This window comes from Pongo abelii, chromosome 20 (assembly GCF_028885655.2).
Source record: "Pongo abelii isolate AG06213 chromosome 20, NHGRI_mPonAbe1-v2.0_pri, whole genome shotgun sequence".
NCBI lineage: Eukaryota > Metazoa > Chordata > Mammalia > Primates > Hominidae > Pongo > Pongo abelii.
In genome coordinates this window covers 315,692-339,684 of record NC_072005.2, presented here as the reverse complement: position 1 = coordinate 339,684, position 23,993 = coordinate 315,692, and the positions used below count along the sequence as shown (strand labels likewise).

The 23,993-nt window shown below is 63.6% G+C and overlaps 2 protein-coding genes across 3 annotated transcripts in view; both read right to left on the bottom strand.

Annotated features, from left to right (window-relative positions):
* HCN2 (hyperpolarization activated cyclic nucleotide gated potassium and sodium channel 2) overlaps positions 1-6,775 on the bottom strand; it is a 32,446-nt gene extending 25,671 nt beyond the window's left edge. The window contains exon 1 of one of the 2 annotated variants that reach the window (XM_024236780.3): positions 6,079-6,775. In XM_024236780.3, coding sequence (XP_024092548.2) covers positions 6,079-6,710 — 632 coding nt within the window. In that variant the 5' untranslated portion in view covers positions 6,711-6,775. The remainder of the gene's footprint in view (positions 1-6,078) is intronic. The other variant, XM_063719234.1, reaches the window with a different exon arrangement.
* Positions 6,776-13,067: 6,292 nt separating this feature from the next.
* Positions 13,068-23,953, bottom strand: BSG (basigin (Ok blood group)). The gene is made up of 8 exons (XM_024236777.3): positions 23,574-23,953; positions 16,466-16,622; positions 15,665-15,747; positions 15,361-15,497; positions 14,980-15,256; positions 14,174-14,198; positions 13,923-13,991; positions 13,068-13,811 (listed from the first exon to the last, which is right to left on the bottom strand). The coding sequence occupies exons 1-7, from the start codon at positions 23,638-23,640 to the stop codon at positions 13,928-13,930; spliced, it is 810 nt and encodes a 269-aa protein (XP_024092545.1). The 5' UTR covers positions 23,641-23,953; the 3' UTR covers positions 13,068-13,811; positions 13,923-13,927.
* Positions 23,954-23,993: the final 40 nt, after the last annotated feature.

Sequence of the window (23,993 nt, the reverse complement as noted above, 5' to 3'; positions counted from 1 at the left end):
GAGGAGGTAGAGGTGACAGGGAAAGAAGGACCGATGTCTGGAGAGGCCCATGCTGGCAGCCGGGGAGGCATCTGGCAGCTGAGAGGCGGCCAGTGCTGTTTGGGTGCGAGGCTGAACCGTAGGGCGGGGGGTGAGGCAGGGCCCGGCCCAAGTGAGTGGGGGTGCTAATGAAGGGGGCTTGAATATGTGGGTTTTTAGGTTTTTTATTTTTTTGAGACAGGGTCTCACTCTGTTTCCCAGGCCGGAGTGCAGTGGCACGATCATAGCTCACTGCAGCCTCAGCCTCCTGGGCTCAGGTGATCCTCCCGCCTCAGCCTCCAGAGTAGCTGGGACTACAGGTGCAGGCCACCACGCCTGGCTAATTTTTTAACTTTCTGTAGAGACGGGGGTCTTGCCATGTTGCCCAGGCTGGTCTCCAACTCCTGAGCTCAAGCGATCCTCCCGCCTCTGCCTCCCAAAGTGCTGGCATTACAGGCGTGAGCCACAGTGCCCGGACAAAGATGTCCGTTTTCGAGCAGGGAACATAGGGAAGGCCCTGAAGAGAGCGGGGAGGGCTTGGCCACCCCGACCCCTGACCCCTCCACACAGACCAGAGGGCAGGCCACTGCCACCTGGGATATGGGTCCGTGCACACCCCACCATCCTGCACACGCTGGGCCTTCCTGCCGTGACCGGAGCCAGACAAACCCTCGCCTCGCCCTGCCCCCGGGGCTGTCCCCTCCGGGATGATGGGGGGTTTATTCCCACGTCCTAATGCTGGGATTCATCACTGCGGATTTGCAGAGCTGCACCCCCAGGCTGATCTCCCGCTGACCTGCTCAGCCATCTGAGGCGGGGCCCAGGGGCCGCCTCTCCTGGTGGGGTCTTGGAGCAGCCCCTCCCCGACCAGTCCTCTCGGGGACCCCAGGGGACATAACAGATCCTGGCTTTGGGGAGCATCTCATCTGTCTCCCCTCACACGGGGCCTCCCCAGCTGAAGACAATTCAGAAACACAGACCTGAAAGTCAGCAGCAGCAGGAGACCGCAGGCTGGCCACAGGGCACTTATCCCTGGAGCTGGACCGAGGGCAGTCAGGAAGCCGCCAGCCTCTCTCCACCCGACACCTGCCCTGTGCCCCCCAGAGCTCCTAGGGCACAAACCCCGGATCTGCCCAGGTCTCCACCCTGCCAGGTCTGCCCAGCACCCTGGGTGACACCGGGGGCCGGCGGGGGTGGATGACAGCAAGACTTGGAGAACACGACCTCCTCAGACTGTCCCTCCCTGGGCCTTCACGTCCCCTCCAGCCCCAGCCCCAGCCCCTCTCCTGCGGGGACGCCCTCCAGCCCCTGCCCCTCTCCTGCGGGGACGCCCACCAGCCCCAGCCCCAGCCCCTCTCCTGCGGGGACGCCAACCAGCCCCAGCCCCTCTCCTGCGGGGACGCCCACCAGCCCCAGCCCCTCTCCTGCGGGGATGCCCTCCAGCCCCAGCCCCTCTCCTGCGGGGACGCCCTCCTTTGCACGACTCAGGCTTTCCCAAGTGGACCTGTGCGGCCTTTAGAATCAGCGGCGGTTGGGGTGAAGGGAGTAGGAATGAACTATACTTATTTTTGACCTACTTTTGCTCTGGGAGGCACAGAAGACCCTGCCGCAGCCCCGGGGGTTCCATAAGGCCAAACCCCTACCTTCTTGGTTTTCACACCTGTTCCAATTCAGGCACGAACCATAATCACCTACAAAGAAGGGAACTTGAGCCTCCGGAATCCAAAACCTTGAACTTGGGTCCTTGAACTTGCTTTTCCACCAGCACCCCAGGGAAGCACCCAGCACGCCTCTGGGGACTTCCAGACGTCAGGCCGGGGTGTGGAGCCACCCACAGCCCCAGAGGCTCAGGAATAGACCAAGTGCACTTCTGTTTCCGTTTCTTTTTTTTTTTTTTTTTGAGACCAAGTCCCACTCTGTCATCCAGGCTGGAGTGCAGTGGCGCGATCTCGGCTCACTGCAACCTCTGCCTCCTGGATTCAAGTGATTCTCCTGCCTCAGCCTCCCGAGTAGCTGGGATTACAGGCGCCCGTCACGATGCCCAACTAATTTTTGTATTTTTAGTAGAGACGGGATCATCTCACCATGTTGGCCAGGCTGCTCTTGAACTCCTGACCTCAGGTGATCCACCCGCCTCGGCCTCCCGAAGTGCTGGGATCTCAGGTGTGAGCCACCACACCCTGGCACCAACTGCACCTCCGAAGGGGCCAGCCGCCCAGGCCTGAGAGCCGAAATCTGGACCCACGTCTGCCCAGGACCCACGTCTGCCCAGGACCCGTGCTCTGCCCCTCAGCAAATTCAGCAAATATGTGGCACCTGCTGTATACTGGGACTGGGACGTGGGGAGTGAAAGAGGCCACTTCTGAGCACAGGAGCAGGGTGGACTTGGGCGTGGCGGAGACAGCCGGGCAGTGAGGAAGAACCGGGGTGAGGGCGTGCCTGGCGGGCACAGGCTGGGCAAGGAGCACAGTACTCTCTCAGCAGGAAAGGGAGGTGAAGAGAGTGTGAGACGTGAGGCCGAGACATTGGCAAGGCTGTGAAAGACCCCATCCTTCTCCCTCATACCATCCCCACCGTGCAATTGGGGAAACTGAGGCAGAGGGGCCCAGCGAGGACCCAAGACACCCAGCCGGGCACAGGAGGCCCTGGGCCCGAAGCCAGCTGGGGCCAGACTCCTGAGTCAGCTGCAAATGTAGTGGCCCCGTCGCTTGCTGTGGGCTGCCCAAAAACACCCTCTACAGCAGGGTCCGGCCCCCAGATGCTCCACGATGCTGCCTCCTGGCCCGGCTCCGTGCCCGGCTCCCGCTCCCGGCTCTTCCCTCGGCTGGTCACCTTTCTGCACACATTCCCGTCACCCCTCAGCCACCTCAAACGCCTCCTCCCAGCCAGGGCTCCCCTGCATCCCCCACACCTCCTCAGCCCAGCCGAGTGGGGGCGGTTCCGGTTCACAAACACTAATGGTCTCCTTCCTGGTGCCAGGCGGCTCGGGCCAATTTCCCGGGATGGGATCCACTGGCAAGAGACAGGGGGAGTTCAAGGAGGGGGGACGCTGCTGGCCTCTGTGCAGGGACCTGGGGGCTGGGGCGGGAGTTGCCCCCTCCTTCTTCCTCTGAAATCTCGCTGCAGATGTGGCTCCAGCAGGGACGGTTACTACACCACCGGGTTGTGAGGAGAAAGGGCAAATGTGAAAAGGCAGACACGGGCCCCTCCCACCACTGCATACATGGTTTCGAAAAATTAATATTCACAGGCCGGGCGCGGTGGCTCACGCCTGTAATCCCAGCACTTTGGGAGGCCGAGGCGGGCGGATCACCTGAGGTCAGGAGTTTGAGACCATCCTGGCCAAGATGGTGAAACCCTGTCTCTACTAAAAATACAAAAATTAGCCGGGCGTGGTGGCGCATGCCTGTGATCCCAGGTACTCCGGAGGCTGAGATGGAAGAATCCCTTGAACCTGAGGCAGAGGTTGCAGTGAGCCGAGATCGCACCACTGCACTCCAGCCTGGGAGACACAGCGAGACTCCGTCTCAAAAATTTAAAATAAATAAATAATTAATATTCACACAAATATCACCCACCACCCACCCCTAGGTGCCCCCAGAATGCCTTCCTCCTCCCTTGGTCTGCATGGGACCTAGGCAGAGGCTGGCCGCCTGCTGGTCAGGAGCGTGGATACCTGGGCTGTGCTGCCCAGACAGGATCCCAGGTCCAGCCCTGAGTAGCTGTGTGACTCTGACCAAACGACTTGACTTCTCTGGGCCTCTCTTTCCTCCTGGGTAAAACGGGTTAGCAACAGCGCTCTCCTCACCCTTACAATAATTAATATTATTAAATCAATCCTCAGAGGTGCTTCCGACAGCCCCCGGCCCAGCGGGGGCTTAGGGAGCTTTTGAGGTATTCTTGGGGGTCTTTTTCCACACTGATTCAGTGATTCCACACTGGCACAGGTCCCAAGCCTGGGGAGGGTCGTAGGGGCCCCGTGCACCCAGCTTGGCAACATCGAAATCCTTTTTTAAAATCTGACTGCCATAACTCCCCTAGTCCTGAAAACAGGCCCCGCTAACCCCATTCCTTGCCTGCTCAGTTCCAGGGTGGGGCCGCACTTGGTCCACACAGGGGCCTCTGAGCCCTCAATGCCTCAGAGCACAGAGCAGGGCCACAGCCTGCCCAGGCCTCCAGGCGACCACGCCCAAGGAGGGAGGAAGGATGAGGGGCTTCACTCCTCCTACCGGCCTTCCCCCCAAGCTCCAGGATCAGCCATCAGCCCACCTGCCCCCCAGGCCACCGACCGCCCCTCGGCAGCCAGGGGGTCGCTGGAGCTGCCCAGGGGAGGGAGTGGCTGGTGTGGGCCTCCACCTGCCAGCCCCCACGCTGCGGTGCACTCATCTCTGTCGAAGGTCGTGCTGGAGGGGACGGAGGGGAGTGGGCACGTTCTGCAGCTCCCTCTCCACCGCGTCCCTCTCCGGTCAGGGGGTGCCACTGCCCGACTGGAAGTGGGGCCAGGCCGACCAGCAGCCCTGCAAGTCCAGTCCTTCCCGCTCACTGTCCGCATTTCGCAGGCCAGAGCCCAGACGCTGACCAAGCTCTCCCAGTGGGGCACAGAGGCAGGGTGGGAGGGGCCGGACACAGCCCCTCTGGGGGTTTCGGGGCTCCTGCCACCCCTGGCCTGTCTGGAAATCCAGGCTTCTGGTCAAAGCTGTATTCACGTCTCAGGAAGGCCTGGGGTGGGAGGGGGATTCCAGGGCCTTCCTCCAGGCTCTGTCCAGGACGCATGTGCCCCAGGCCTCAGTTTCTCCAGCCAAGCACTAGAGGTGCAGAGAAGCCGGGGAAGAGAGAATCCCACAGCATCCCTGCCCAGTTCCGGGGGTCCAGGGTCCGTGGGGGCTGTCCTGGGGCGCCCAGGCCTGGAGGAGAGACAGGCGGGAAAACCGCAGGCTTCCCAGGTCCGGCGCGCTGTCCGTGGTGCTGAAACCGCGCCCACCCCGCGCGCCCGGCCTCGCTAGCCCGGCGGGCCCCACCTACACCCTCCACCTACACCCTCCACACCCCACCTCACACCCCACTCGTGGACACACAAACACACACGCATCCCTCCATGGTCGCGCGTGTGAGACCTGCCTACGGCTCACACTACTGCCCACCGGTGCACACCGGCCCCGGGGGCACACCCGCACGCCCGCCACCTGGTCCCAACACACACAAACCACACGTCCCGCCAACATAAACCCACCCGAGGCGCACACGCCCGCGACCACCACGCAAACACACTCCTGGAGACACACCTCCCCAGCCACAAGCTCGCGCCCCGGGAACCCCGCCGCGGTCACGGGCCCCTGTTCACACACAGCCCACGGGGACACGCGGCGGTCTCACTCTCCGGCCACAGCACGCACAGCCCAGGAACCAGGACCGCAAACATCGGTGGCGGTGGCCCCGCGCCGGCCCTGCTCCGAGCCTTCCACGCATTAGCCGGCTGGATCCACAGCGGCGTCTACACACCCACCGCCACATGCGCGCACCGCCCGCGGCTCGGGTGGAGCGGATCCCGGAGACATAGCTTGGGGACCCGCACGCTTTCCAGGCCCGCGGCCCCGGGCGCGCCTCCTCGCAGGCGGGGCGCGGGTGGACGCCGTGGGAGCCGCTTAACCCCCTCTCCCCCGGCCTCCCTCGGGCGCGTCCTTCCCGGGCGCCCTTCGTTCCTCCTCCCTCCCGCTCCGCCGCCTCTCTGGGGCCCACGTTCCCCTCTATTCGTCCTCTCCGCCCCTCTGCGCTCAGACCCTGGCCCCGCGGCCCACCCCACCCGCCGCGCCGTAGGGCGGAGGATGTCAGGGTGCGTGGGAGGGGGGAGCTCCGGGGTCACCCGGGGAGCCCCCCAGAGGCGGAGCCTCGCGCGCCGGGGTCACTCCGGGGCGGGTCCCAGACACGCCCGAGGTCACCGAGGAGCCCCGAGGTCATCGGCCGGGCGCGCCGCCCCGCCCTCCCCAGGCGCTCCAAGGACGGCCCCCGCGCGCCCGGCTCCCCGGGCCCCCTCGCGCCGACCAGCCCTCCCGGAGGCGGTACCTGAAGTCGCTGTACGGGTGGATGATCCAGGCCCCCGCCGACTTGACGCGCTCCTGCTCGCGCTCCACGGCCTTCTGGCTGCCGAACATCCGCAGCGAGAACTTGTTGACGCCCGGCTGCAGGAGCGCGCCGAACTGGCGCTGCATGAAGCTGGCCTGGCTGCCGCGCGGCTCCCCTGCCGGGCCCGCCTCCTCGCTGCCCGCCTCCTCCGCCGGCCCCGGCCCCGGCGCGGGCCCCGAGGCCGCCCCGCGGCACGAGAACGACACCTTGGGCCCCCGCACCGGGCCCTCGGGCCCCGCGGGGCTGCACTGCGGCTCGCCGCGCCCGCACTCGCCGTTCGGGCTGCCCTTGGCCGTGCTCGCCGCGCCCGGGGTGCCGGGGCGGCCGCACGAGCTGTCGCGGCTGCGGAGCCGGCCCCGCGGGCCGCCCTCATCCGCCGCCTCCGGGGGCAACGCCTCGGCCCGGGGCGGCTGCTGGGGGGGCGCGGGCCCGGGGCCCGGGGGGGGCGCGGGCGGCGGCGGCGGCGGCGGCTGCTGTTGGGGGGGCGCGGGCGGCGGCGGCGGCGGCGGCCCCGGCGCGGGGGTCGCGCCCGGGCTCTCCCCGGGCCGCCCGCCGCCCCCGCGCGCGTCCATGGCGAGGCGGCGCCGGGCAGTGCGGAGCGGAGCCGCCGCCGCCGCCGCCGGCCGGAGCCCGAGGGAGGGGGGAGGCGGGGGCGGGGCGGGGCGGAGCCGCGGGGGGCGGAGCTCGCGGCGGGGGAGGGGCGGGGGCGGGAGACCCGCCTCGGCTGCGCCCCCTCCCCCCCCGCGCGCCGCCTCCGCTCGGCGCCGGGAAACTCGGGCCGCGGGGTCGGGGGCGCCCCAAGGTCACGCGGCCCTCTCCCCAGGAGGGGAAACTGAGGCCCGCGACGTGTAAGGACGCGCCCAAGGTCACCAGGCCCCGCTGCCCGGCCGGAGCCGCCTCTCCCGCGCCGCGGCTTCCACCTCTGTCCGGAGGTCACCGGCGCGGGGAGGGTGGACGCGGACCTGGGAGACGGGAGGCCTCCACGGCCAGCGCCTCCTTGCTTTCTGTAGGTTTGAAGACTTCCACGACGAAAGGGTGTTTCTAAAGGCCACAGGAGCCCTTGCTGGGTCGCCTGTGGGCCCCGGACAGAAACCCTTGAGTGCGTGGGGAGGGGCAGGCCGGCTTGGGGGCCGTTCTGGGAGACTCAGGCACTCCTCTCCCTGGTCTGCATTTGAGGAAACTGAGGCCAAGCCCAGCCAGACAAGGAAAACTGGAAGAGCCACCCAAGGGTGTGGGGTTCCCACCCACCCCTCAAACAGTGCCCTGGGGAGCAGTGCGGGCGGGGGGCCCCTCTAGGTCTGGTGGGCTTTAGATTGGGGTCACAGGGAGACCCAGAGCCCACTAGCGCCTTCGCACAGGTACCAGAGCCCCTTGCCCCGGGGTTGCCTCCTTTCCCCAACCCCTCGGACTCCGGGTGCAGCTGTGCCCCCAGTGCCACCAGTCCCCAGCTCTGAGACAGGTGCTTCCCAAGGCTCTGCTTCTGGGCCGAAGCCGGCTGGGCGTGGGGGCTGCTTGGTGCCAGGCGACATGAGGCCTCTGTCCCTAGCCACCCAGCCCACCAGACAGCCGGGAGAGGGCAGGTGAGGAAGTTGGCAAGTGAGAGAGAGGAGACAGACAGTCACACACGAAGAAGTGGAGGCTGAACATCCCCACCTGGAGGCAGGAGGCCCTCCTGGGACCCTCCTGGCACCTGGCCTGACGTCCTGTCAGCCACGATGCCCCGTGTGCCGGGTGCCCCCTGCCCATCTGCACCTCGAGGCCACCGGGGCGGAGATGGCCCTCTTCCTACACACAGGAGGCACTCAGTGGTACTTGAGGGAGGGCCAGCATGTGCCCGGCTGACAGTGGATGGGCTGAGCCCGACCGTGTCTCTCGCCCCGGCCTGGCTGCCCCACACCCTGGGGATCCCTGCGCCCCCACGCCGGCCCCGCCAGCCACCTCCGCATAGGCGGGCAGGACAGCTGTTCGTCCCAAGGTGGTGCGGGAGAGGCTGGGCGGGCGGCACAGTTGGCAGTGCCAGGCTGCGGCCCGCCCCGAGGCAGATGCGTGCTCCAGCTGAAGCGGGTTCTTTTATGTTCACCCTGGGAAGATGTCAGGCCGGGCAGGTCGCCAGAGCCCCGGGGCTCGCGGCTGGGAGCAGGGAGGAGGTGGGACCCGCACCGCACGAGAACCGCCCATGCCTGGCAGTGGGAGAAGCAGAAAGACGCCTCCTGCAGGCGCCGGCAGAACCTGCAAGTCACAAGGGAGGTCGGCTCGGGGTCCTTGTCACCAGATCCTGGCGACGGCTCCGCAACCCACAGGCTTACCCAGGCCAGTGCCTGTCAGTGTGCACGGGGACCCTCCCTGGCCTCAGCACACTCACTCTGACCCCTTGCCCAGGCTGGAGTACTCTGCATTTATCTGTTTATTATTTATTTATTTATTTATTTATTTTTGAGTTGGAGTCTCACTCTGTCACTGCCCAGGCTGGAGTGCAGTGACATGACCTCGGCTCACTGCAACCTCCGCCTCCCGGGTTTAAGCGATTCTCCTGCTTCAGCCTCCAGAGTAGCTGGGATTACAGGCGCCCGCCACCACGCCCGGCTAATTATTGCATTTTTAGTAGAGATAGGGTTTCGCCATGTTGGGCCAGGCTGGTCTCGAACTCCTGACCTCAGGTGACCCATCCGCCTCGGCCTCCCAAAGTGCTGGAATTACAAGTGTGAGCCACCCCCCGGCCATGCTCATTTATTTTAATTTTAAAAATATTTAAAAATTGAGACCAGCCTGGCCAACATGGTGAAACCCCATCTCTACTAAAAATACAAATATTAGCCAGGCGTGGTGGCGGGCGCCTGTAATCCCAGCTACTTGGCAGGCTGAGGCAGGAGAGTCGCTTGAACCCAGGAGGCGGACGTTGCAGTGAGCTGAGATCACACCATTGCACTCCAGCGCTTGGTGATAGAGCAAGACTCCGTCTCAGGAAAAAAAAAAAAAAAAAAAGTTAGCCGGGCGCGGTGGCTCCCGCCTGTAATCCCAGCACTTTGGGAGGCCGAGGCGGGCAGATCAGTTGAGGTCAGGAGTTCGAGACCATCGTGGCCAACACAGCAAAACCCTGTTTCTAATAAAAATATAAAAATTAGCCGGACGTGGTGGCGCATGCCTGTAATCTCAGCTACTCAGGAGGATGAGGCAGGAGAATCACTTGAACCTGGGAGGTGCTGCGAGTCAAGATGGCACCACTGCTCTCCAGCCTGGGTGACACAGCGAGAGTCTGTCTCAAAAAAAAAAAACTTATCAAGCACCTACTCCAGGCCTAGTACTCAGAGAGCCAGCCAGGGGGGAAAGCTGGTTATTGCAGTCAGCCTTATGAGTAGCGAGTAAGATACCGTCCAGCAGAAGGTGGCCAGCATTGTCCAAACACTCGGGGTGGGGAGGGGGCCAGGTGCTGGGAGAAGGCCTGAAGGAAGGGGCGCGGCCCGGGAAGCTGCAGGAAGCTCTGGGCAGGCAGCATAGCCTGTACGAAGGCCCTGAGGTGGGACCGTGCCTGGCTTGTGTAGGGAGCTTGGAGATCCGGGGCCTGGCCCCTCAGTCAGTCACATTGGTCTGTGGCCTAAAACCACACACGGCTCCCAGTGCCTTTGGAAGAAGGTCCGGATCCCTCCTGCAGTTTGTACTCCTCCGCCCGAGTCTGGCCTTTGTGTGCCTGGGTCCCTGGATCCCGGACTCCCAGACCCCTCCTCGCTGAACCTCCCCAGGCCCTGCCATTCCCTCCCCAGGGTCTTCCCCACCTCCCCGCCCCCTGCAGCCTCTCTCCGCATTGTTTACCGGATTTACCAACCTCGGACCTACATTTCCCACTTAGTCAGGACAGGTCCAGGTCGCATGCCCTGAAAGCTTATACAATTTTGGGGCCTTTGGAGTGAAAAGCAGTTTAAGACCAGGAAGACAAAATCAGGCCAGGGCAGGCACTGAGCCCGCCTGGAAAATCTGCAGTTTGACTCAATAAGTAGTAAACGAGCCAGGTGGAGGGGTGCGTGTCATCTGTGGTCCCAGGTTCTTGAGAGGCTGAGGTGGGAGGATCACTTGAGCCCAGGAGGTTGAGGCTGCAGCGAGCCGAGATCAACACCACCGCACACCAGCCTGGGTGACAGAATGAGACCCTTGTCTTGAAAAAAAAAATTAAAGAGATGAGCTGTGCACGGCAGGCCTGGACCTGCGTTTACAGCGGAGGAAACAGAGGCTTAGGAAAGGGGGTGGCATCCCAGTCTCAGCCACACACGCAAGCTCCATCTCTGCAGGAGCACAGCCCTGAGGGCCCTGCCCCAGGCCTCCGTGTCTACAGCGATGAGAGCGGGGCCCTCAGTCTTGCTGGCCTGGGATTCACACAAGTTTCCTTCTCCCTGCTGGGCTCGCCTTGCCCCAGGAGCCTGGTGAAAAATATGGGGAAGACCAAAGTCTTTCCGCAGGGGCCAGTTCCATCTCAGCAGCTCCTCACTCCTTCGGCTCTGCCCTCCACGGTGGGACCTTGGATGTGTCACTGTCCCTGCCCTGAGCCCCTAGAGTGGGACGTGCTGCTTAGAGCCACAGCCCAGAGTGGAGGGGATGGGGCAGGGGCTGGGACCCTTGTTGCCCGGCAGGCGCTGTCCTTGTGGGCTCCCATTGGGGTGGGGGTAAGAGGGAGGAGAGACCAATTTGCCCAGGACAGGAATAGGCAGCCCAGCTGCAGGGCCGCGGTGGGGTCCAGCCCATGAATGAACTCTTGTTCCTCTGGCCGCCCCAACCCTACCCCTGTCCACCGGGAGCTGGGACTCCTGAGACTCCAAGGTTCCCAGGGGAGCCCTGAGGCCTTTTCCTGACACTTGACAAGGATGATCTAATCTCATCTCATGACCTGGCAGTGGTGACTTCCCCATCTCACCTCTGGGGAAACCGAAGCAGGCTTCAGTGAGTTGCCGCCAAGAGCACCCAGGGACAGGGTGGACATCGGGCTGGGCATCCACCTCCGCACCCCACGGTGGGCACCCACCGACGGGGTGGACATCCACTGCTGCACCCCACGCTGGGCACCCACCGACGGGGCAGACATCCACCTCCGCACCCCACGCCAGGCACAGGGCTGCGTACCCTAGTGACGGGTTGGACGCCCACCACTGCGTACCCCAGTGCTCATTAAATGTTTGTTGGATGAACAAGGACACTAAATGCTGAGGGCAGATGTACAAAGCTACATGCTGAGTGGTTATATTTTTGCGAATCAGGTTTACATTTCTGTGTACAAATAAAAAAGACAAAGTTAGTGCCCAGGAGTGAGGGGCTGCTTTCTCGGGCGGACGACCCTGCACGGACCCAGGCCCCCCATCTGCCAGTCAGCACCCCAGGAAACCCGCCCGTCTCCTGAAGCTGCCCTGACCTGTAACTCCCACACCTCCCACCCAGTACAGAGCACGAGGTGTCCACAGGCACGGTGGGCCCACACCTGGGGCTGGGGGTGCGGCAGAAAGATGGACAGAGCCCAAGCGGGGAGGTGGGGGGAGACCTGAGCTGGGGCCCACCTGGGCCGTGTGACCGGCGATGCCCCCAACGCACCCTTTCCCCATCGTCCTGTTGGCAGCCTCCATCCCACTGGACCCTTCTGCCTGTTGCCCACGCACACCCTCCAGCTCCTGTCCCCCCACCTGCCCAGGTATACCACAGGTTCCTCATCAGTCTGAATGCAGACGTGGCAGCCCTATTCACAGGTCACTGAGCACACGTTTAGTGAGTGATGCCTGGGACTCTGCGTTCTCAGCCGAGGAGGGGCCGTCAGGCTGTTCGGGCAGAGGGGCTCCAGGGTCTGCCACACGGGCCAGCCCCACTCAGCATGGGCGTGCAGCGCCGCCTGGTGGCAGCCGGCAGGGAGGGCCCAGCTGTGGAACCCAGCAGCTCCCACCTGGCAGGGCGGTCGCTGCCAGGGACCCTGAGCCGGCCTCAGATCCTCCGAGGCTGTGCGGCACGAGGACCAGTGGCCAGCTCCGGATGTGGGCCCTGCAAGTCCACTGCTGGCCCAGCAGGATCAGCGCCGGGAGAAGCTGCCGCCCGGGGCCCATCACTGTTGTTCAACTCCCCCTTTGCACAGCCCTGTGAGGCCAGAGATCACGAGCCCTTTCTTGGCTTCTGTGACATTAAAATGTATTTGCCCAACATGGGAACACACTGCCTTCCCATCTTCCCGGTTCCTGGCTTCTCTAGGAACCCACCCAGGATCCCTAAGCCCCCACTAAGCCTCTTTTGCTTACCTCCACCCTGAGACCCCCGCTCAGACCAGCACAAGGCCCAGTGCCGCACTTGGCATGCAGGGCTGACACAGCCACTGCAAACCTCCCTCCAGACCCAGTTACGCTGCAAACCTCCCTCCAGACCCAGTTACCAGTCCTGCAACTTGCGACCTCCACGCTCTAAGCTCCTGGTCCCCCAAGCTCTCCAGCCCTGCAACCATGTCTGTTCCGTGTGCTGGACAGGCAGGGGCTGGGCATCCCTCAGCCTCCAGGCACCAGCTTCACGCACCCACTCTCCAAGAGCTGCCAGGACCACTCCAGAACCTTGCCCAAGCAGCCCACCCAGGAGGGTGGGGGCAGGCAGCAGAAAGCCTCAACCTCTGTCAGGCCCAAAACATGCCGAGAGGAGTAACAGGCTGAGATGGCTCAGGTCAGTGCTCACCCTCTTCTGTGTGGCTCTGAGGCACGGGATCGGTCCCAGCCACCTTCCAAGTTCCCAGTCCAGCTGACAGCCTCAGGTCCTGTCCAGCCCATGCCCCCAGCCACCCGACACCCACTGCGGTCTCAGCAGACCCATCCTTGCACGCAAAATCCCAGTACTGGACGCACCCCTGCTGTGGCCACCAGAGCCCAGGGTGCACCTGCTCTCGGAAGACCCAACCCCGTCAGGCACAGACAGGAGCCAGGAGAGGGTGAGGGTGGGGATGGGGGCGATCTTTATTGTGGTGGTGGGTGGGAGAGGGGTTCCCACGTGAGCCCTGGTGCTGTGGAGAGCCAGCCATCCTCCAGGGGTGAGCTGGGGAGGGCTTCTGCGGTTCTGGAGTCCCGGAGGCGGCGCCAGTTCCCCAGCAAACCCCCTCCAGAGCTGCCCCCGGATGCACAGACAAGAAGGAGGCTTGGGAGTTACTTGAGGCCGTGACGGGGTCGCCCTCGGTGTGGGCAGGTGAGTCCTCTGTGGCCAAGAGGTCAAAGTCGTCCCTGAGGCTGAGTCAAACACAGACCTGTGGCCTTCATAAAATTAAACATAAAAGCGCAAAAATAGCGCAACCAGACAGCATTGGCTTCAGACAGGCAGGACGCGGGGCCCCTCATGTGACCTGTGACCTTCCGCAAAGGGCAGGGACCTGGCACTGACTCCGGCCAGTGGGGAAGGCTGCACCGCCCGCCCTGCCATGACTCAGACCCAGAGGCTGAAAACCACGGACGGGGCCGCGGTGCAGCAGCTCCCGGGCTCTCGTGAAACACTTCAGAAGGAAAAAACCTAAGGAACAGAATCCTGAATGGAGAAAACCCAACTTTTTTAAAAAAGAAGAAAGCGTGTGATGGGAATCTACGGGGTGGGTTTTCTTTAAGAGGCGAGAACTTGGAATCTTGCAATCACTGGGAGTGGACTCCGGCGGCGGCGCAGACACGGAGCAGGGAGCGTCCTCGGGCCACCTGCGGACAGGGAGGGGCGCTCAGACCGGACCCACCTCCCAGCGACCCACAGGCGGGACCCGGGAGCCCACCACACCTGGCTAGGAGTTCCCGCCCACCCGCCCACTGCACCTGGCTCAGGAGGAGTTCCTCTGGCGGACGTTCTTGTCTTTGTCGTTCTGGTGCTGCCCGCTGCTCTTCCTGGGGCACGAGGGGCCGGGTGAGAAGGTGTCCCCCACAAGTCACCCTCTCCAAGTCACCCCTGCCCACCCCGGCCCCCAGGACCCCCGAATACTGAAGCCCGGGGGCTCCGCCTTTGTGTTTAAAGGCCCAGGGCAGCAGGCAGTTCCTTGGGACCCCCGACCCCCACAGCTGGGACTCACAGGGGTGCAGAGCCGGCGTCGTCATCTGAAGGAGGACCGCCACCATGAAAAAGAGGACGAGACGACAGCCCGTCAGCGCTGGCCCCACTCAGGCCCCGAGCAGGGGCATCTGTGCTGCTAGCCCTGCCCTCGGTGACCCCCAGGGGTGGCTCGGGGCAGCTCATCAGCCCCAGCCACGTGCATCTTCTGAGTGCTGTGGGGAAAGGCAGCCCTCCCCACCTGCGGGTGTGCTCCCCATGGTGAGCTGTCCCCACGGCCTCGTGGGCCTCACCCCTGCCCCACAGCGTTTTCCAGGAGCCGCCACCACAGGCCCCACACAGGCCTCACCCCAGCACACACAGCCCAAGGGGCAGAAGAGCCCCGCGGGGGTGGCAGGCAGGGGCTGCCAGAGCCCAGCATGGCTGACCTCAGGTTCCCGAGCCCGATCATGCAGAGGCCAGGACTTCCTGGTGCCACGGCCCTGGGCTCTTTGCAGCTGCCACGAGGTCGGGCAGAGCAGCAAGGGCCAGCTTACCGTGGAGGACACCAGCTTGCAGCCAATTGAGGAGGAAGGGCGGGCCGGGTGAGGCTGTGGGGCGGAGCTGCCGCCTCCTCCTCCTCCTCCCGGGTCCCACTGCCCACTGAGCCGCAGCTGCCCGGGGCTGGACCCTCCATCCCACACTTTCTTTCAGGGTCCCATCAACTCCCTGCCTGGGGCTCCTCAGTTCCAAGCTCTGGGTCAGCGGTGGGGCTGGCAGGGACGGACCAGGAGTGCCCCCGGGCCACCCCGACAGCAGGGCGTGTGGGCAGGAGGGCAGACGGCTCACCATCCAGGACGTCCTCGGGCTTCCGGCGCTTCTCGTAGATAAAGATGATGGTGACCAGCACCAGCACCTCAGCCACGATGCCCAGGAAGGGCCAGAGGGCAGCCAGGTGGCTGCGCACACGGAGCGTGATGACGGCCTGGTCGGTGCCCTCGGAGCTGGTGCCGTTGCACCTGTACTGGCCGGGGTCGGCCTCCATGTTCAGGTTCTCAATGTGTAGCTCTGACCGGCCCTGCGAGGAACTCACGAAGAACCTGCTCTCGGAGCCGTTCATAATGACCTAGGGGGACCAAAGACAGGGGCTGAGTCCGGGACCCCCAGTCTAGGCCCCTCACCCAGTCCTGAGGGCTGAGTCTGGGACCCCCAGCCTCCTTGGCTTCTCACCTGGTCCCCAGAGTCAGTGATCTTGTACCAGACCCAGTCGGTGACGGGGGGCACGGACTCTGACTTGCAGGCCAACACGGCCGTCTCCCCCTCGTTGATGTGTTCTGACGACTTCACAGCCTTCACTCTGGGAGGCCCTGACGGGGGTGAGAGAGAGGAGCCTGGAACTGCAGGCCCGCCCCCCTCCCCCGCCTCCCGCAGGAGGGCTGTTCCCCTCCAGGGAGCAGGGGGCCAGGGCTCTGGGATGTGCCGGATGCTTCTCCGACAGTCAGTGGTGCCCGGTACCCCTGGCTGCAGGACTCACCGTGGAGCTGGAAGTCGGCCCTGCCCGTGGGCTCGGGGAGGAAGACGCAGGAGTACTCTTCCCAGTGGTCGTCCGAGTCCACCCTGCAACCACAGCAGGCAGGTGAGCCGGGTACCGGCACTGCAGGACACCTCCAAGGACCCAGGGTTCTCCAGAGGCCCAACCACAGCACAGTGAAAAAGCAAAACTGTCCCAGTCAAGTCTGAACCTCAAAAGAACTCCTGGTGTCCCCGTGCAGCCCCAAGGACAGAGCCAGGCTGGCAAGACCCCACAAGTGAGAGAACCAACAAACAGACCCCCTCTCTCCAACCGATGAACCCCACACCTCTGGTCCCTGCTCTGCACCCCACACCCTGTGACCGTCTTCCCAGTCAGCCTGAAAACAAAAGGCTCTGTGCTCCCAGGGGCGTCCCAGCCCCAGTTATGACAAAGCTCCGGCCATGACGGCGTCTGGGGTCCGAGCAGGGCAGGCCTCAGTGTGGTGCCCTCTTGTGCCAAGAGCACAGAGCCTGGGAGGTCTGCATGCGTGCCCGGGACCTGGCAGTGTGGCGCCCTTTCGTGCCCAGGACCTAGTGAGGAGCAACAGGGACTCCTGTCAGGGCTGCTGGAGCCACCTGGCTCACAAGGACGCCCCTCAGACCCCTCCCTGGGGTTTCCCTCTGGGGGTCTGCGCAGAGCTGGTCCGTAACTTCCGCCTGGATCAAGGCTGCCGACCAGTCTTTTGTTCTCACAGACCACAGGCCGTTGGCTGCAAGAGAGCTGTGAGAAGGCGCAGGTGGCGGCATCGCGTCAGGTACTCACTCGAAGTCCGTTTTCCGGTCGGGCAGCATGTCCTCCTTCAGCACCACGCCCCCTTTCAGCCAGCGGTGCCCGGTGACCTCTGTGGTGCTGTCATTCAAGAAGCAGGTGAGGAGTGTCTTGGAGCCAGTGTTTTCTATGGAAGTGGAGACTGTGCCGGCTGCAAGGTCCGGCGAGACGCGGTCAGCAGAGTGGAGGAGCACGGCCCGCGCTGCCTGCCTGGCCCCCAGGAACCTGTGGCTCCTCCCTGGGAAGGACTGGTTTTCATCCCAAAAATACACCGTGGCCCTTACACCCCGAGGACCGGAGGCCCAAGGGGAACTTGTGGCCACACCTCCAGGAAGGGAAGAGCCCAGCGCCTGCTGAGGCCCCTTCGGGAAGGGAAGAGCCCAGCGCCTGCTGAGGAGGCCCCTTCGGGAAGGCACCCTTCGCTGGCAGCTGGCGGGCCCTGGGCTAAGGCGCTGGGAACCTACAGGCCCCACCTGGTGATGGGTGTGGGGGGGACAGACCTACAGGCCCCGCCTGGCACACCGGGGTGTGGGGACAGACAAGGCACCCACCCACGTCCCTGAGCAGGGACCAGGGCATCAAGCTCTTGCAGCAGCCTCAGCACAAACCGGAAATTCATTTCTAAAAATGTACCCGGCTGGGTGCGGTGGCTCACGCCTGTAATCCCAGCACTTTGGGAGGCCGAGGCGGGTGGATCTCGACGTCAGGAAATCGAGACCATCCTGGCTAACACGGTGAAACCCCATCTCTACTAAAAATACAAAAAATTAGCTGGGCATGTTGGCTCATGCCTGTAATCCCAGCTACTCAGCAGGCTGAGGCAGGAGAATAGCTTGAACCCAGGAGGCGGAAGTTGCAGTGAGCCGAGGTCGTGCCACCACACTCCACCTGGGCACAGCAAGACTCCATCTCCAGGAAAAAAAAAAAAAGCCACAGCACCCCCTGGCCAAGGCTCCCGTGCCCTCCTCTAGGAGGCACTCAGGTGGCCCCACACTCCCCGGCCCCAGGCTGACGGCACTCCAGCAGTGCTGGGAGCACCCCGGTTCTTCTGCCAATCCCCAACCAAACAAATGTCTTGGTTCTTGGTTAGTTTACAATATTCCCGCTAGGAACTGAAATTTGAAAATCCCTTAGAACGAGATGCTGAGAAGGACACAGAAGGTTCTGAGACCTGCAAGCCTGGGCTGAGCTTGGAGGGCCCCTCAGGCTTGCAGTATGGACGCTCAGGGAGGGAGCCGGGCAGACACCCGGGGAAGCAGAAAGGAACGGCGGAACAGATGGCACGAGGGTCGAGGGGAGGACGAGGACCCACCTGCTGGAGGGCAGAGCCCTGCCCACCCTGAGCCAGGCCGCCCAGCGCTGGTGGTCAGGCGGCGAGCCCACCCCCTTCAGGTCCGGGCCCCTCTGTCCAGGCGGTGGGCCCAACGGGGCACAGTGGGACGGAGAGGGGAGGAGGCGTCTGGGTTCTACTGAGCAGGAATCAGGAGGCGAGCGGCACAGGAGGGAAACTGAGGGAGGCGGGGAGGGAGGTGCCCGCCACTCACGTTCCAGGACTAGCACGACTGCCTGCGCGCGGACCCACTTGACCCTGGGCGCCCGGGTCAGGTGGTTGCGGTCCGGGTCGTTGCTGGCCCGGCACTCGTAAGTGCCTGTGTCCTCCTCCGCGAGCGTGTCGATGGAGATGGTGCTGGCCGCGTGCTGGTGGTAGGTGGCGTGGATGTGGACACGGTCCAGCCGGGCGCCGTCCCAGAGCTGGGAGCAGGTGTCGTTGGGACCCTGCCCTTCAAACCACCACTGGATCTCGGGCACCGGGCTGCCCACGGCCTTGCAGTGCAGCTCCACACTGCCCCCCACCCACCTCTGCTGGGACAGTGGCGCCTGGACAAAGCCGGCTGCGGGGAGAGGGCGCGTGGGGTCTTGTTAGTACCCGGGGGATTTGGGAGGGCAGCTCCTGGGGAAGGCCTCGCCCACAGGACTCCCAGCCAGGGCTGGTGGAGAAGCCACTTCCTTTCAGCTTGTGGGAGAGTGATGGGGCCCGGCTGGAAAGAGCATGGCATGGCAAAGACGGTGTGGGCCACCGTGGGCGTCCCGTCCACTCCTACCTCACGGCAGCCATGGCAGCTTGAGGGCACAACTGTGGGACCACACATGGTTTCAAAACACAAAACACATGAAACTGGGCAGAGCAGCCAAGAGTCCTGAGCCCCGAGGGCTGCCCAGAGCTCAGGTCCCAAGGGCAGTGTCCTCTGCCTTCTGCCCGATACCCTGACCCCAGAGACCCGGGCGAGCTGCTGAGAAAAACAAACCCCAAAGCCCAAAGGGGCAGGCGGCCTCTGTCCAGGAGCCCCAGCCCGGCTCCGTTAGGCCGGCCTGTGGGTGGAAAGCTCGTGTCCTCAGCAATCTCTGAAGGCGGCGACCCAGAGAGAGGCGGATTTGGGAAGCTGGGAGCCTGGCAGGGCCTCAGGGCCTCTCACCTCCAGCTACACGCCTCCCCTTCCTTCGAAATGCAAGGGAAGGCCCCCGGAGCTGCCAAGGAGCACAGCAGAATCCACACAGAACCTCACACTGTGCCTGGCACCCGCCTGCCAGGAACAGCCCAGCCCAAGGGGAAGCATGGGGAGTGTCTCCTCCCGCCAGGACCTTGCAGCCCTCCCCACAGCACCTTCTGAGGTCAGGCTCCCCAGGCACCGCTACAACACACACGCACACAAGGACACACATCTGAGGTCAGGCTCCCCAGGCACCGCTACAACACACACGTACACAAGGACACACATCTGCAAACACACACAACACGTACACACGCATGCGCACGGCTCCGAGGCTGCCCAGCAGTACACAGGTAACGGCCCCCAAGGCTACAGGGACAGGAATGTTCACGTCTGAGCACCTCAGGTGAGCTCTCGGCAGGCACAGTTGACAAGTTTTGGCAGCGCCATTTTCTTTCTCCTCTTCTTTTTTTTTTTGAGACAGAGTCTCACTCTGTTGCGCAGTGGTGCAATCTCAGCTCACTGCAACCTCTGCCTCCCGGGTTCAAGCGATTCTCCTGCCTCAGCCTCCCAAGTAGCTGGGATTACAGGTGTGTGCCACCACACTCAGCTAATGTTTTGTATTTTTAGTAGAGATGGGGTTTCACCATTTTGGCCAAGCTGGTATTGAACCCCTGACCTCGTGATCCACCCTCCTGGGCCTCCCAAAGTGCTGGGATTACAGGTGTGAGCCACCGCGCCTGGCTGGCAGTGCTATTTTCACAAAGGGATCTCCTCCTGGTAACCTACATTTCTTGGGAGTTAAGATTTCCCAGACTGCAACACTGGCAGCTACGTGCTGAGCTGGGCGAGGTGAGTCAGGGCAGGAAGCACAGCCAGAGGCGGCCCAGCTGGCAAGCTCCTTCCTGCCCCGCAGCAGCCCCTCTCCTCATCCTCCAGCCCTGCAGGGCTGTGCTCCACATCCTCCTCACCCAGGGGTGCTAGGAGAGGGCTGGCCCCTGAGTCGCCACACTCCACCTCCAGGCAGGGCAGGGCGCACAGGGCAGAGAGGAGGACCAGGCGGGGCCCGCAGCCAAGCTGCCCCCCCCCCACCTTCCCGGGAGTCCCAGGCTCCCAGGCACCACCTGCACCGGTCCCGGTGCTCCCGCTGGGTCCGCCACCTTCTCAGCGGGCGGCATCACTCCCAAAGGGATCAAAAGGCTTTGGACAGGACAACCCTTGTGTCCCTCCAGATGCTGATGATGCTGGTGTCTGTGTATTGACATGTCACTGGGGGGGGGGCGTCCGGAAGAGAAAGCCTCCACAGAGGCTCCTCGGGGGCAATGCAGAGCCCCCCACCCCACGGGCCACCCCATCTCGCCCGCCGCACCAGGAGCCTCCACCCACGAGCACCAGGAGGAGGGGCGGCGCCTGACCCTCGGCCACAGCCCCAGAAAGATTAGAATTCGATTCTGGCCATATGAGCCGTAACCCATGTTCTCAAGTAAAGTCACCTTCATCTAAAAACAGCCACCGCCTCCTTGCCCAGGGCTCAGGGCCAGGCAGGCCGCGTGGTACTTGTACACGAGCAGCCCCGCAGGATAAGGCTGCCCGCCCCCACCGGCCCTCCTCCCCACCCACCCCAGTGCTCAGACAGCAGCCAGCGAGAACAGCTCTGGGAAGCATCCTTGGGCACCGCCCCCACCCACCCCACCAGCCGCAGCCAGGCACTCTCACTCCTCTCAGCTGAGGCTCAGGGGTGAAGCCCTCCACCCTTGGGACCCAGCTAGCACACCCCGGCCCTCTGGTCCCTGACAAGCCCACAGGAGACGTGGACGGCCAACCTTGGGCACTCACCCCACCCGCCCGTGCCCCACCAACCCGCAGACGCCCCTGAAGCAAGTTTCAGGAGAGGCAAACACAGTCACGAATTCACAGAGCAAACAGCAGTGTCCACCCCACACAGGACAAGGCTGTGTTGCCCAGACCTTGTGGTCTTCACAAGTCAGTCCCCAGCAAAAGTGGGGTTTGTTAAAAGCACAGACACGCTCCACGGACATGGACCCACTTCTCACCACACACACACATGCACACAGACCCACTTCTCACCACACACACACACGCACACACACACAGCTACACGGCTGCACAGCAGCGCTGCCAGCACTGCAGACTCCACCTGCTTCCCAGGCTGCATGCAGCTCTGGCCAGTAAGCCCCAGGCTAAGCTTTCTGCTGAGGAGAAACCCTTCTCAGTCTCCTGCACAAGAGGAACAAAACCGTGAACCACCCTACTCTGCAGGGAGAGACCAAAGGTCTTTCACCCACTTGGCTGTCCAAATTAGCTCAATGTGGGAACCTCGTGCTGTGCTTGAAACCCAGTCAAGCCTGGCTGGCCCCGGCCACCGAGGCTGTTTCCACAGGGCTGGGGCGGCGGCTTATCTTTCGCGCTCACCTCGCCCGTAGGCCCCTATCTGTGTCTCTCCAGACAGCTGGCCGCAGTGCTGGGGCCAGGCCCTTGCCCAGGAGACATTCGATAAAGGGCCACTTTGGTTACCAGGAAGACGAAATCTCAGACGTAGGTCAGGAGTTAGCTGGCAAAGCCTCTGGAAGAAGCCCCCTCCCCAGCCTCTGCCCAAGGCCCCCTACGGCTCAATGCCCAGGACAGAGGCTCGAAGCCCTTGCTCTTGACCCTTCAGGAGCCCAGACCCTCCAGCTCTGCACCTTGTTCCCAAGACATCGGTCACGATAAATTTTTCTTTTTGTTTTTTTTGAGACGGAGTCTCGCTCTGTCCCCCAGCCTAGAGTGCAGTGGCGCCATCTCGGCTCACTGCAAGCTCCGCCTCCCTGGTTCACACCATTCTCCTGCCTCAGCCTCCCTAGTAGCTGGGACTACAGGCGCCCGCCACCACGCCCGGCTAATTTTTTGTATTTTTAGTAGAGACGGGGTTTCACTGTGTTAGCCAGGATGATCTTGATCTCTTGACCTCATGATCTGCCTGCCTCGGCCTCCCAAAGTGCTGGGATTACAGGCGTGAGCCACCGCGCCCGGCCTCTTTTTTTTTTTTTTTTTTTTAAGACAGAGTCTCACTGTTACCCAGGCTGGAGTGCAGTGGCACGATATCGGCTCACTGCAACCTTCACCTCCCGGGTTCAAGCGATTCTCTTGCCTCAGCTTCCTGAGTGGCTGGGATTACAGGCATGCGCCAACACGCCCAGCTAATTTTTGTACTTTTAGTAGAGATGCGGTTTCACCATGTTGGCCAGGCTGGTCTTGAACTCCTGACCTCAGGTGATCCACCCGCCTCAGCCTCCCAAAGTGCTGGGATTACAGGTGTGAGCCACCACGCCCGGCCTCACTATAAATCTTTAACCCGGAACCAAATGGGGGTCTCAACAAAGGAAGAAATTTTCTATCAAGCAAGAAAGGACGTCATGCTTTTCTCCCGGAAAAACAGACCTCAATCCATTTCCCAAATGCACTCTCCAAACCACGTTTGCCCACCCTCAACACACGGCCCTCCTAAGACAGCACTGGAAACCGAATGCGGGTCAGAGTCGGCTAAAAACGACTTTCTCACTATTTCCTGCGCTGAATCGGGTGGCCAGGGCCCCTCACTGTGACCTTGGAACCTCGACTTCCCACAGGGCTGTTTCCTCGCCTGTAAAGGAGGAGGGGCGTTCAGAGACCACCTCATTCTGTGTCGTGAAACCAGGCAGAATCAGAGGGAGATTCCGCCTTCCCTTCCACGCAGGGCTCCTCGAGGGAGCCTGCGAGGGCTTAAGAGTCTGGGAGAACACCCGGGGGCAGGTGCACACCCGAGGCAAGACGCCAGGGCTAAATCCCGCGAAGAACGGTAATCCCTTCCCGATCCGGAGGGCTGACCCACTCAGAGCCTCCATGTGCTCTTGGAGGACAAAAGCCCCTTTTCCAGAAGAGAGCGCCAAGATGATCGCTCCAGGCGGCACGGGCCCTTGCGGGGGCCGCAGAGTCTCAGGGTGGGGTCTCTGACCCTAACACTCGCAGGCAGGGTGGACCCGTCTCCAGATTCCACCCCCAGGCCGCTTTCCCCAGGTCCTGCGGAGTCCAGCCCCAGCAGGACAGCTTGGGCAGGCACCAGCCAGCCCCTGATCCCTGGCTCCAGGCCAAAGGGGACGCTAACCCAGGCTTTGGGTCTCCCTTCTCCTGGCCGGTGGGACGGGCGGGAGGGCCACCTCCAACCGCCTTCGCAGACGCCCTCACCCAGGGATCAGGCGAGATCCTCAACCTCCGCCGGGGAACCCCCAACCCCAGGCCACCGAAAAGCAAGACGCCCACCTCCCCTGACCAAGACCGGACTGGCCAGGACCCCCTGGCTCCCGCCCCCAAGCAGGGGGCTTCACGCCCACACACAGAGGCCCGGGCGCCCGGGGGAGCCCGGCAGGCCGCGCCGGGAGGGACCTCCAGTCCCCCCTCAAACCCTGGGACTCCACCCCAAAGCTCCATGCTGGCGCGGGAAGCCCCCGGGGCCGGCCTTTCGCACCCCAGGCCGCCCTGCGCCGAGGCCCCAGGCTCCCGTCGGCTTCGGGTCCGCACCGCGGCCTCCATTCCCGGCCCCTGCAGGACCGCACCCCCGCCCCCGACCCGCTCCTCACCAGCCCCGGAGGCTCCGTGGGCGCCCAGCAGCGCGAATCCCAGCAGCACGAACAGCGCAGCCGCCATGACTTCTCCTCCTCGCCGGCCCTGCAACCTCCAACCGCTGCTGCCGCCGCCGCCGCCCGCGGCCGCTATAAAAGCCGGCGGAGGCGCGGACCGGGCGCGCGCACGCACGGCGCCGTCTCGGGGGCGGGGCGAGAGCCGGGGACGCCGGTCGCCCCGCCTGCGCACGCGCGCACACGCACGCACGTACGCGCTGGCTCCGGCAGGCTCACACTACGGAAGCCGGGCGGCGGCGCACGTGACCCGGCGTTGCTAGGAAACGGGAGTGCGGCCCGCGGGGACGCGGCTGGAGCCTGCGCATTGCTTCCTTCCTGCTTTCAAAGTTGCAATGAGCGCAGAGCGGTGCGCCCGAGGGG

Excerpts from the sequence above, each read along its gene's own strand:
- BSG (XM_024236777.3), bottom strand. The coding sequence starts at position 23,640 with ATGGCGGCTGCGCTGTTCGTGCTGCTGGGATTCGCGCTGCTGGGCGCC. Across the intron at positions 16,623-23,573 it reads CCACGGAGCCTCCGGGGCTG|CCGGCACAGTCTCCACTTCC; the intron begins GTGAGGAGCGGG and ends CGGACCTTGCAG. Across the intron at positions 15,748-16,465 it reads GACCGGAAAACGGACTTCGA|GGTGGACTCGGACGACCACT; the intron begins GTGAGTACCTGA and ends CTGTGGTTGCAG.